General features: G+C 43.6%; 1 protein-coding gene across 1 annotated transcript in view; it reads right to left on the bottom strand.

Annotated features, from left to right (window-relative positions):
• Window positions 1-9,523, bottom strand: part of CRY1 (cryptochrome circadian regulator 1) — a 38,705-nt gene extending 29,182 nt beyond the window's left edge. The window contains exon 1 of the mRNA XM_075051698.1: window positions 8,935-9,523. Within this exon, the coding sequence (XP_074907799.1) occupies window positions 8,935-9,092 (158 nt within the window). The 5' untranslated portion in view covers window positions 9,093-9,523. The remainder of the gene's footprint in view (window positions 1-8,934) is intronic.
• Between the last annotated feature and the right edge of the window lie 4,547 nt (window positions 9,524-14,070).

Raw genomic sequence — 14,070 nt, forward strand, 5'->3', positions numbered from 1 at the left:
CAGACAAAGCACAGTAAACTAGATCTTACTAAGCTTGTCATCTACTGAAAAATAACTATGGAAAGTCACAGGAATTATCCCTAGGCGACCCAAATAAAACAAATAATTCAGATGACATCCTTTGCTTGATCACCCTCATTAAGACTTGGATAGTTTCAACTTCTTGAGTTCACTCATAGCAAGACTTAGGAAAACAAAGAACAAAACCAAAATGCAACCTCCTCCCCATCAAAGACCTTTCTGAAACCTGGGTGGCAAAAAAAATCACTCTGTAGAATATTTTCTTTTAAATGCATATCTCAACTTTTACAGATGATAGAGTCATGCCACTCCCATGAGTGGGTAATAAGTGAAACAATAGTAGGCAATTGCTAAAAGCTGTATTGTTCTCTTTTTCTACTTTAGGACTCCTAGAAAAAAAGAGTTTGTTTATTCTCAAGAATGCGAAATATGAAGGAGAAAAAATAAAAAAAGAAAACCACTTGATGTCACAGAATTTACAGACAGAAAATTTCAACTCAGAGGAAACTCAAAAGAGAACATAGGAAATAAAAATTTTACTCCATTCTTCAATTAATCCAACGTATTGGAGATCAAATCATTAACTATTTTTAATGCCAGTTGCTTTATAAAATGGAGTCTCACAATTCTCTGTACACTTCTTCAGTACCAGAACCGCACAGATGCAAAACAGAGATAAAGCTTGCCATGGTGTTCTGTATCTTTAGTGCATAGAAAAATTGTAACCACGCAGACCATGATCATGTTTTATGAACCATACAAAGCATGAAGGAACAAGCAACCTACATGAAGGAGTTACCTATTTACTCATCTTTCTGATGAAAATTGCCCTCCTATTTCTGTTCTCTCAATCATTATTTTGCCCCTCTTTCTCAATTGCAGCACAGTTTACCCTTCGCCAACAGGGTAAATAGAATATTGGCATTAAGAAAAAAAAAATCTGCAAGCGCTGAACTCCACAGGTTCCTTACTATAAAAAGTAAAGCATTTCCCAAGTCATGGATCCCATGCTTTGGACAGATAACAGAGAAAAATCCAAGTTTTCCTTACAGGAGCTGTTCCTAAGTAGCCTGTGCTGTAGATATTTCATCTCCATCACTGAAGAATCAATAACGACATATATTCATACTTCACAACTTCCCCATCTGAGCTTAAACAGACTTTTTGCAACATTTCTGGTTTCCATTTTGAAAGGATAGGAGTTTATATTATGAAAGGAATCAACCTTACAGTGCAAGAATTTTGCAGCCTTTACTTTTCATGGCTGTGCAAGAGTCACAAACGTACTAACAGGTGTCAAAAAAAGGAATGCATGTGACTGAACAGGAAAGGAAATGCTTTCCTACAAATGAAGAAACACTGAGATAAAGTAAGTTTCAAAGGCAGGGCCAGAAAATTTCTCTAGTTTAGCTGCAGGAGGAAGCAATGCATAACACAAAAGCTCAGGTGTACATGACATCACGTGCCTGCCAACACAGAAATTAGACTTGCAGGATATGTCCTGACCCACGTTCAACTGGAAGAAATCCCTTCCATCTCTGATTATCTGAACAGGTTCCATCCTACTGCAAGGAACTTGTTGCATTAGCACTTTTCAAAGAGATTATGAGCAACAGTTTGACACCTGAATTTACTTATGAAACCCTGAGTATCATCAAATTCTTATTTCCTACCCAGGTTTACCCATATAGACTTTGAGACCTTTCAAATACTAATGCAATTTAAAAAAAAAAAGAAACAAAGCACAGAACTTAAGAAAAAAATGCGTATTTTAGGAAGCTCTGTCCACTGCAGCTCAGCTACTGTCTGAACTAATGCTAACAAAGCTCATGTGTTAATTTTTATTATTTCTCCATTACTAATTGGTATGCTCTCAGATTCATAACTGTTCCAAAAGTACAGATACACATGTAGACATTTGCCACAGCTGTCTCCATTTACACTCTTGAGACAAAACACAGCAATATTGACCTGTTTTCCCCAGTCCTTTCCAGTCTATCCTTCAGCTCCACTGAAGCTTTATTCCTGCATAAAGAAACATTTACACACACAAAACTCCAAAGCAGTGAAAGCAAATGCTTAATGGTGACCTGAAAAATATATGGAGGCTTTGGGGTTAGAAGAACATGGCAATTATAGTTCACCTGTTGACCTACATTGCAAAGAACTTCAAAGCCAGAAGCATACAGAAGCACACAAACTAACCTTCATCCACATTTAAACTGGAGTTCTGAAGAGTCTAAGTAAAATGTATTGCACCTAAATACCATGAAGTTCTTACCCTGGTAATCAAATCCAGTCCTTTCCTAGAGGTAACCAAAGGCACAGCTATTAAGCCTGCGAAAATGTGATATGCAAATTACTAAGCCTATAAAACACAAAGCCGCATACTCCCACACTACTTACACAACCAATTCATGCTCAAGCTGACTTTTGCCTTTTTAGGTCACTATGGGAAGGTCACAAAACTCCTTAAAGCAAAGAGTTGCTTTCAATATACAAATTAATACATCACAGACTTTAGTATGACTTCTACACTGAAAAAACAGCCGACTTTGCTGGCAGCTTGACCTTCCTCCTACCACAGGTTATATAACTAACCTGAAAACCTGCCAGGCATTGAGAGAGTATGGAAAAGAATCACTTTCCTTGAAAATAAAGGCTCCCATGCTGTAGATAAACTGTCAGAAACCAAAAAGTTCAGGTGGTACAATGATAAACAGCTTTTTCTGCAATATTTGCATAATGAAATATGTTTAAAGAGTAGCTGCCATTAGTAGCAATGAAGACATTTTCATAAACTGGAGGAAAATATACTTTATTGCATGAAAATGGCCAAAAGAGGATGATAATATATTAAGTAATTTGCTTTGAAGAGCTGATGCAGAATTCATTGACACTGCCACACAGTGATCAGTTGGGGAGGGGGGGAAATCTGTATTCTTGATTGCCTAAAAAAAGCTGCTTTCCTGTTCATCACAGATGGTGTTTGTTAGGGGCTATCACCCTCTCCTTTTATCACCAGAGGAGGTAACATCACAAGCTGCAGACAGATTACTGTCCCCTGCTCAAATAAAGAATGTGATCTATTGATACTTAGGTAAAATAAAACAAAAATACATTTCTGGTACCAAGAGAAGGAAGACTGAAATAATCCTATGGAGCTGTTTCAAGACTACATTTGACCCTTGATACTCAAAAGTCCACATGCTACTCTTACATATCAAGAACACTCTGCCCAGTTGTTCTCTTGATACCCTCAAACCTGGAGATTAGTGATGTAAAACCACGTCTCTAAAACCTCCAAACTTCTTAATCTGAGGAATTAGATTCTTTCAAGAACAATCTTGCAGTCAAAAAGCAAATTGTATAAATGCTCACTGGAATTTTTCTGGCCTATAACAACTGCAACTTGGAAAAAACAACTTATTGAACACTTCGTATAAAATCGAATTTGCAGTACTGCCTGCTCTCTCCAGACCAACCAGTACAGACTTCTTATCCAATTTAATAATAGTTACATTACAGAATCTGGGGATACAAGATCATTCACCGAAACAAGTAAACAAGCATAGCATAATTTCTCAGCTGGCAGGGTTATTTCTCATATTCTGACAGTTGAGAAAAAAAAAATCAGGCCTTTCCCCTAACACAGTAAAAAGGCCCATACTTATTTTCGACAATATAACTTCAAAGGGTGTCAACAAATGGCAAGCCACAGAAGAAACCAATAATCACTTTCCAAAAACACCCGGTGGTTGCTACACACACAAGCAACGCAGGCTGCAGTTATATGGCCATTTTAATCTGGCTCAAAGTCATACTGCCACTGAAAGAAATAGTACCTGCCCTTCCCACTCTCGCCTCTTCACTACTACTACGTGACCTTTTTGCTGGCACAATCTACCACAGAGGTCACCCCACCAAAACTGGTAACTAATCTCTTTCGGACAGGTTGATGAGCTAACCTGGTTCACCACAGGACTGTGTGCTATCACAAAAGGGTGGAACCACCCATTTCATTAACGCTGCAGGATTAAAACCATGAGGACATACGTCAGTGTGGTTCAGTGACGTACTTTGTAAATCATAGGACTAGATCATATAACACGATGAATTATAGAGGGAATAGCTGAACTGCAGGTAGGCAGGGCTTTCGGTGAAAGACGACGAGTGGGCAGTCTAGGTGTGCGGCACTGGAGGGTTTCTCCAATCTAACCGTCGGTACCACAGAACTCCCACCTGAACACACGGCTTCTGAAAACAAGTTACCACTCTTCGATAACAGATTTTGAAATTTACAGATTAATCACCCTTGATTTAGTGGGCTGGTTGGACAAAAGTGCTCCAAGTTGCAGGCTGCACTGGAGTTGATCCCACTCATTAGAAGGTACGGCGGGTACGTCTAGAACAACGCACTGCAACACTGAAGTTCCCTTGCAGACCTGTTACACCCTGGCTGTAGCAGCGGAGTGCAGCACAGGCTACCTACCCTGTAAAAGAAACCCCGAATTATCTACAGAACACATACAAAACTAATGTTACTCCCAAACCTGATGTATGTCTAGCTTCGTATATGAAAAACCAAGAGCATCATCTCTGTATTTTTGATGATTGGCTTGATGTTAAATATTTCATAAATCAAACAGATTTTCATCCTAAGTGCTACACCATGAAGACAAACTTAAAGGGATGTTTTTAGCAGGGAAGCCACAATGATTTTGGTGCACTCCTTTTTACATACCAAGCATGTCACCAAAATTAACAAAGTATAATACACAAATTTTGCCTGCCTGAATTACAGATATTATATCATTTAAAACTGAAATCATTCATGGAATAACTCCGTTGACAAACTTTCTTCACCAATCTTTCTTTCTTCACCATTCCCGTATCCAACAAACAGGTCTCTATAGGATAAATCATTACCTACATAACCTGAAACTATAAGCATATTTTTCAAAACCAGATGCACGGAATAGAAAAATTTGACAGATGCTACAGAAGGATGTCTAAGTATTATTTTTTTAAAACAAGCTCCCACTTCCATGAATTGCTGTGATTGTCCTGGAAATTAAACTTTTTTTTTTGCTCAGGTTTTTAATTTTTAATATGCTTTCAGGAATGATGTTAAAAATGTTATGTTAAAAAAAAAAATCACATCTTTTGTTTCTCCTAAACCAATAGGACTACCTACCATAACAGCAGCTAACTTTGCAGGATGTTGATCACATCAATATTCTCACAAGATCTACTAGATACACAAAACAAATTCTATTACTCTTATTTTAAAAGTGAAAGTTGTTCTCTTCAGGAATGACTAAAAAAAGAAATACAAGGATTGGCAAGATTAGACTATCCATCTTTTTAAAGTCAATTGTTGCGTGCCAGCCTTTCAACTAGCATATCAAAAACATACATACACACTCAAAAAGACAAACTAAAAAAGTAAATTATTACCCAAAGTAAATTCTCACGCAGCAACTAATGGAATGTTTGCATTTCTTTTTAGGTATTGTGATCAATTGCCACTCTGTACTAAAACCAGAGCTAAATTAAACCCTCCTGTTAAGTGATATTGCCAAACATGAGATCCCATTCTCCTTAATATGGAAAAGTCTGTGAGCACATACGAACACATTTTTTCATAAGTAGGTAATGGTTACTTGTTGGAGTACGTAAGTTACATTCTTTGTCTACTCTGTTGACACAATTAGATGCACTCTAATTCTGGTGCCAAAAGTTTAAGGGCAATTGACAAAACTTTAAGAGTGTGTTAGAGCGATTTTCCATTTAGCATCTCCCTCCGCCATTTCTCCATCACCTTTTACTGCACCAAAGAACCTCTCTCTTGCAAACCTTGATCTGTGAACAACACTGGAAAACTCATTATATGGAAAAAGCATGTCTCAGCGGAAGCACATCTTGATTTATTTGACAGCTTGAAAGAAGGAACAATAAGAAGAAACAGATCAGAACCAGAAAAAATGAATTGAGTTGAGGAAGGCCCTGGCATTTGTTACATAGCATTCGTGATTTTAGAACAGGTAGGCTGAATGCCAGGAGAAAGGAGGTCAGTAAGACCATGTGACTGCTTAGTAATTAGACTTGCTCAATAGTGCAATTACACAAAAATATTAGTTCATGAGTGTTACATGACTGTTTAAAGAGAAAAGTTAATCAGAAAGCACCTATGTATTAAAGGCTGCTATTTGCCAGATTTAACACATTTTTTAAAATGAACCGTAACTGGTGACTCTGCAGAGGAACAATATTACTTCTAACAAGAAACTAAGCCTCCTGATTCCTCGTATTCTTGCACCATTTTTCCTCATATCCATTGTGTTAGTCATACTTTGAACTCTGACAGACAAAAGTTTTGCCCAGGGCATTAGGACCATAAACTCACCAGACAAACTCTCAGTGTCAACCAACTCAAACTAAGAAAGGACCACTGTAAATTCACACCAGAAGATTAAATTTGACTCATGTTCCAAATGCTGAAGGGCTTCTCCTCCTAATCTCAAATAAGTATTTTTGACTAATTCAACACCCTACTCCTCAGGCATGTAAGCAAGGATCTTGCTTAGGGTCATCAAGTCACTAAGGAGATAAAATGCTTGACTATTAATTACAAGTGCCAAATGAGACTGGCAAACCAAAAACTGCATCATAAGTCTTGTGTATGCATACTGTGAATGTGTGTGTTACCACTGGTTAAAAATAGCTCATTAAAACCACTGGAACCTAAAATGGATTCATTCCAAACTAGTAACTGTTCATTTACATAAAAATTTATTGAGATCACTCTAATAAACATAGAGCTTTAGCAGCCAGTTATTCTGTAAAGTTACTGTACTTTTAAACCTGAAAAAAAATGGAAGATCTCACAAAACTGGGCTATGCAGGCAGTAAGATTTCCTACTCCAAGTCCACGTGCAGCATGTGCCTTGAGGGTATTTGAGTCCCAGGAGATTGTTTGAAGTGCTTTGGATAGGGGAGATATAATTTACCCTTCTTCTGGAAGATCTTCACTGAGGGGTGGGGGAAAGCAGCACACAAAAACAAAGAACTAAAAGAAAAATGCTCCTCTTTATAAAATAAATAAATAAACCCACACCACCAAAAACTCAGCCCCTCTAGCCAGCAGCTAAAAAGAGATGGTTTTCTTCAAATGCAAAATGTCTTTCTGAACACTGAGAACACTGTTAAATTAAACCAGCTAGCAAATATATCACACACAAATGTACTCAAGGACTGTATTAGCTAACAATCATATTCAATAGTCATTGAAGAACCAGGGCAGTAGCACTGAAGACATGAACTTCTTTTGCTAAAAATCAAAGTTCACGTTTGTCTATTATACACTAGCTCAGAGAATATAACCAAAAACAGTTTAGCATTTCAATTGCAAACCACATTAGAAACCTATGAAGTACTCTTAAGACATGTGATTTCCTTAACACTTAGACACATGCCAGTTGCCTGCATCCTTTTAAAACTTTAGTTGTTCATGATTCATCCATATAACCAGGACCTCTAAGCCTTATCAAGTTAGGATTTGTTTTAAAAAAAAACAAAAACGAAAAACCAAACACACTTATCCCCTTCAAAACAAACCAGAAAGATTAAAAAGCCTCTATAAAAGAAATGTACATTATGAACCTCAGATAAGGGAAGTACCTAACAATTATTATTCTTAAGTGGTATGAACATTATTTTTGTCAGTGAAAATGGAATAACCATCAAGTCAAAGTTCACGGAAAGCATTCTGAGTATTTCTATCTTCTGATAACCTCTCAAAATTTGAAAAAAACCAAAAACTTCCAAAGGTAAGTTACCTTGCTGGTAAAGTACTCTAATGACCTGGGATAGAAATTATTAAATCTGAAAGAAATAATCCTTGAAGATAAGTAAACGGAACTGAAACCCAAAGTATCTCAACTTTGTCGTTCTTCTGTGACGTGGTGTTAAGCCAAGTTTCATTGTGCTTGTTCCATAATTAGGCAACTCTTCCCAGCATCATAGTCTGGGCAGGCTAAACTCACAAGTGTTTCAAGTTCCTGACATTGGATGGTCAGATGAAACAAGAGCTCTACTGCATTATGAACCCTTTTTAAAAGGGTAATAACTTTCAGATCCCTAGTGATGTTTTAACTAATCTCACAAGATAAGTACGCATGCATGCCCCATTAACCCCTGCACGCATTACGGCACGCATTTCGCATGGAAGTGTCAGTCACCACTCCACCGTAAAGTTCATTTTTGTATTAGGTAGGACCACACCTGACTTGAAGGCGTAGGAACAGATCCGCAGGCTCTGCAAAGGGACACTACCTACCCTTCTCTGCAGGAAAGCTAGTTTTGAAATTACTTTTGAACCAAGCAAGCAGCTTCACGGTGGTTTTGGGTTTTTTTTTCCAGAATGAAGTCACCCTGGGCCAGCGCGGGGTTTCTGGCTGCCCAGAGGTCCTGAGATGAAAGAAGCAAGTCCTCCGGGCTGCTCCTCCCGGGGGGGTTACAGCTGGGCAGCAGCCCTACCCCGAGCTCCAGCGGGGGCGGGCACCAGTGGTGCGCTCGGGAGCGGGAAAAAGACGACCGACCCCCGGGCCCCTGCCCCAACTTTCCCCGGGAAACCACGGCCCCCTCGCCCCGCCCGGGCCCGCACTCCGCCAGAGGTTTCCCCCACTTCTTCCCCCCCCTCCGCACCGCGGCAGCCGCAGCCGGGTCCGGCGCAGGGGCTGGATATGTAACACGGCCACCGGAGCCGCGGGGAGGGAGGGAAGGAGGGAGGGCGAGGGAAGCCGGCGCTGGCGGCGGCCCAATGGGGCGGCGAAGGGAGGGGATGGCGGGGAGGCAGCGTGACCGCATACATAACGCGGGGATTAAGGGCCCCCGCCGCCCCGCACTCACCGCCACCTGTTGATGCCCACGTTGGACGAACCGGCGAACCAGGGGTCCAGGATGTAAACGCAGCGGACCGTGTCGGCGCCCTCGATGCACTCCCGCAGCGCCGGGTTGTCGTGGAGCCGCAGCCCCTTGCGGAACCAGTGCACGGCGTTCACCCCCATGCCGCCGGGCCGGGCCAGGCCCGGGGAGGGGAGGAGGGGGCTCGGTCGCTCAGCGGGAACCACCGCCGCCGCCCGAGGGGCCGCTCATGGCGCGGCGCCGCCGCTCGGCGCCCGGGGCGAGCAACGGGGGGCTGGGGGGGGGGGGGGGAAGGAAAGGCCCGCGGGGCCTCGCCTCGGACGGCTCTAGGACCCGGCGGAGACGGCGGGGGCGGCCGCCCGGCGGGGAAGCATCACCCCGCGGAGCCCCCGCGCCGGGGAGAGCAGGTAGACGGAGGGAGGAAGAGCAGGATCCGGCAGTCGCTCCGGGACAGCGGGCCTTTGCCCGCGGGAAGCGGCCGTCGGTACCGGCCGCGCACGCCTCCTGCCAGCCGGCGTCCGCCGCCTCGCCGCTCGCCCTGTGACTCTGCGCCGGGCGCCGGGGCTCCGCCGGCCGCCCCGCCCCGCCCACCGCCGCCGATTGGCCGGCCCCTCCCCCACGTGACCGCCGGCCCTCACGTTTCTGAAGTGTGTTTACTACCGGCGGAGCCGACGGGGGGGGGCGGCGGCCAGGGGCCCGAACGGTCCCGGTCCAGCTCCCGCGGCGGGGCTGCCGGCGGCCGGGACAGCCCGCCATCTCGGCAGGAATCCCACCCGCCGGCGCGGAGCAGAAGCGACGGGCCGCGGCGGGGAGGGGCGCCGAGGGCGGAGACCACCGCCCTCCCCCCCACCCCGCCTCGCTCGGGTCGGCGAGACCCGGATGAGCACGGGGCTCCGAGGAGGCTCGTGGAGGCGCCGATTCCTCTCAGGAGGCGCACGCGCGCGGGGAGCGGGGAGCGTGCGGCTGCCGGCGCGCGCCCGCCGGCCTGTTATGTATAGCGCCCGCGGGGGGGGGGGGGGGGGTGTGGTGTGACGGGGCTGCGCATGCGCGGCGGCGCGCGTCTCCTCAGCCCCTGGCAGCGCCGGCGCCGGGACCCGTGGTCGTCGTCGTCGTGGTCGCCCGTGGGCCCGTCCCGTCCCGTCCCGTCCGATCCCACCGCAGCCCGTACGCCGCGGGGCAGAGGCGGGCCGCTTATGTAAGGATGTGCGTAGGGAGCCCAGCCGGGTACCGGTCTGTGAGGGGGCCCCCCGCCGACGCGCGCCTGGGCCGGGCGGGCACGGGGACGGCGGCCGCCCTCCTCTCCCCCCAGTTTTAGGCCTCGCACGTCTCCCTCTGCCCACGCTGCCCGCCCCCCCCCCCGTTAGTTTAAGATGAGTGCAGTTGCTTACGAAACGGAGTGTGGTTTTTTTTGTCCACTGCACTCCCGAGGTGGTGTCAAAAGAGCTGGGGAAGAACCACTGAGCAAGAGGGAGTAGCTCGGCCGTGCAGTGCTGCAGAAAGCAAAAACGCTTTCCAGCGAGTTCTGAGCAGCAGAATGAGTTAAAATGGTCCCTCTAGCACTGTCAGTAAAGTCATTATTAGTAAATGGTGTATATCTAACATCTTTTCTTTTAATTACAGAGCTCAAACCAGCCTCTGCCTGCTGCCGACACAGCAGGTTTCCTTATACCTTCTCTCAAGTTAGCCACTAGGCATGGCTAACCACTGAATGAGGCGTCACGCTGATAGGACTCGGTAGAGCAATTTCGAGTCATAACAGGACAGCTGTAGATGCAGATCTGGAAATAAACCTCCACCTGTGGATTGCAACTCAAATCTACAACTTCCAGAGCGTTCATAGTCAGCTGGGTAGCAACAGCAAGAGGAGTCTCACTAGAAATAACAGCTCTCAAGTAAAAGGCAGAGAGAGGACTCACATCAGCAGTACTGACCTTCCTTGACTTCAGAATTCCAGGTGTCGTAAATGAGATTTTGTTACCCAGCTTTGGTTTAGCAGCAATTTAGGATTTATTAATATTTTTGACATAGATCACAAGATTAGGTTGTATAATTTTAACAGTACTTAATCATCAGCCAATTTAACAGAGTGATTCAATGGAATTTGTTACAATCAAATCTGTGACTTAGTTGCTAAGATTCAAAAATGGCAAGGATCACCCCACACTTACAGCAGGGTTGCACACACACATGGAGGTGTTGTGATTTAACCCCAGCCAGCAGCTAAGCACCATGCAGCTGCTCACTCCCTTCCCCCCGCACCCAGTGGGATGGAGGAGAGAATCGGGGAAAAAAAGTAAAACTTGTGGGTTGAGATAAAGACAGTTTAATAGAACAGAAAGGAAGAAAATAATTATAATAATTAATAAAAGACAATAATAATAAAAGAATTGGAACATACAAAACAAGTGATGCACAATGCAATTGCTCACCACTCGCCAACCGATGCCCAGTTAGTTCCCAAGCAATGATCCCCCCTGGCCAACTCCCCCCAGTTTATATACTGGGCATGATGTCACATGGTATGGAATACCCCTTTGGCCAGTTTGGGTCAGCTGTCCTGGCTGTGTCCCCTCCCAGCTTCTTGTGTCCCTCCAGCCTTCGTGCTGGCTGGGCATGAGAAGCTGAAAAATTCTTCACTTAGTATAAACACTACTTAGCAACAACAGAAAACATCAGTGTGTCATCAACATTCCTCTCCTACTGAACCCAAAACATAACGCTATACCAGCTACTAGGAAGAAAAGTAACTCTATCCCAGCTGAAACCAGGACGGGAGGTTAAATCAAATCACAGACACACACAGACAGATAAAACAGTTCTGAACCACACAGACAGACAAAATAGTTCTGAACCAAACTGCAAATACACACGCAGAGATAAAACAGTTCTGAACCAAATTTACACACACACCCCACACACACACACAGAGGTTAACCTATGCTTAAAATTTCCCTTTCATGAGTTTCATGAATTACTCACTTCTACGTGCTGGCATTCATCACCGGAGGGTCAGCGAACCTTGCAAAATCAGGCCTTTAAATCCTTGCGAAATCGTCGACCAATGATCTTTCAATCCTCGCAAAATCTACCCTGAGAGGTGTCCCAGCTCAGGGGGAGACGCTGGGTCACACAGCCCGCTGCAGTTCTGGAGAGCTCCAAAGGTCTCACCTTGGATCGCTGTTTATAGGGTCTCGAGATGATTGGCTTTGGTCATTATTTGACATTCTGGCCACAATTCGTGCAGAGTCGTTCTGATAGAGAACTCAGGCAGCAGATGGCCCAGGTGTGGCCAGGGGATGCCCAGCCACACCAGCCCCAGGCTACTGGACTTGCAACCAAGATAACAGCACAATGAGAGTTCTTCCCAAAGCATGCATGGCTTATCCTGAAATACCAGAGTGGCCCCGGGGGTCTGCACCACCACACCAGGGCAGGACAGTACTTTAAGAATTGTAGTTGCTCTTTCTACTAAAATATTTTTTTTCTGCTAAGATACACAGAATGTAAAAGTAAAGTCAACAAAAAGATACATGCACCACGTTTCCCTTCATGCTTTTCTTGCCTCGCTTTGAATGACGTAATAAAATGTCACTAATGATCAAGGTGTGCTAGCAGCAAAGGCCCCAGCCATGATTAGAATCCCTTTCTATTTGGTTTTATACAAAATTTCTTTCTAAAAAGTGTGGAAGTCAAACTGTTCTTAAGCACTGACTTTAACAATAGCCTAAATTATTATGAGTTCTTCAATTATTACTTTGTCACCTGTGGAACATGATATTCCACAGCTCATTCTGGTCCAAGAAGAACATACGGGATCCTGTCATATACCCTTGCTGCAACTCAAATCTGGAGTAGTTGGGTCACTGTAAAGTAGGGCATTGTTTTCTCTATAAATACAAAGTACATTATTCCTTCTTGTTTTTATTCTTAAGAAATGCCAAATATTTGGTGAATAATTTTCAAAGAAATAGAAAAAGAAATCTCATGGTTAATGACCACTTTCCATCAAACTCCTTTTAATTCTCTAATTTTTGAGCATATTGAAGAAAATAAGTTCCTTATTTTCAAGGAAAGTCACCTCACAATATGTTTTTTATTTCAAACTTTTAAACTGCTTTTTCATTCTCCTCATGTTCCCCCGAGCTCCTTACAAGGCTGCGACACTGAAGATGGCCCTGAATAAAGTCCAGCATCATCTGATCTGCATTCTTGGGAATACTGAGCTGGAAGCAGCCCTCCCTCACTAGACCTTACGGTTTCATGACCAAATTGCAACCATGAAAACCATCAGTCCATAAGCTGTTTGTCTCTACAGGCTAAATAACAACTGTAGTATATCATTAGCATAGCATTATGTCAAAGCACCATTTGGGTCTAGCCATACCTTCCATGCTAGACGGTTTGTTCTTGATTTAGAAGTGGAAGGAAGATAAGGAATATATTAATTAAAATGTCAAATCTCAAGGGAAGAGTCTCTCCAAGTATAGTAGAAAAAGAAAATAGAATCACAGTTAATCAAGGAACTCGTACAAGTAAACCTCACTACTGTGTTCTCTTGTGGATAACTTTTTTAAAGAACATTATTGCTAATTTAGCTAATTTAGCCCAGGCTGTGATCACAAAAATCAAGAGAGTGGGAGGCATTCAAAAGGAAAAAAGAACATGAAGGCATGAAATGACAAAAACATAAAGAAGCAAGTATACAATACATTGTGTATTACAAATTAGAAGCATTTTTTAGATACATTTTTTTAACATCATTGTATGTCATTTATAGTCACAAACATTGTTAACTGTTCTTGAAACAGCAATTATGTAGGAGACCAATCCTGAACTGCATTCATAAAGCACAGTTTCTTTCTGTAGCAGTTCTCTTCTTCATTAGATCTTTTTCACAGATCTAGCACAGACTGTTGAAAATGTAGCTGACAAAAGACGTGTTCCCAGAGGGAACAGGACTGATTTTCACTCTCTGAAGGATGTGATCATGCAGACCCAGCGTTAGCTTAAAAAGTCCTAACACGCCTAGAAAAATTGTTCTGGACTAGAAATCATTTATGTCTCTGCTGATTTGTTACTGATTAGTTTAGAAGAGAAATAAAGTAGATACAGCTGAAAAAA

This window comes from Buteo buteo, chromosome 19 (assembly GCF_964188355.1).
Source record: "Buteo buteo chromosome 19, bButBut1.hap1.1, whole genome shotgun sequence".
Classification (NCBI taxonomy): domain Eukaryota; kingdom Metazoa; phylum Chordata; class Aves; order Accipitriformes; family Accipitridae; genus Buteo; species Buteo buteo.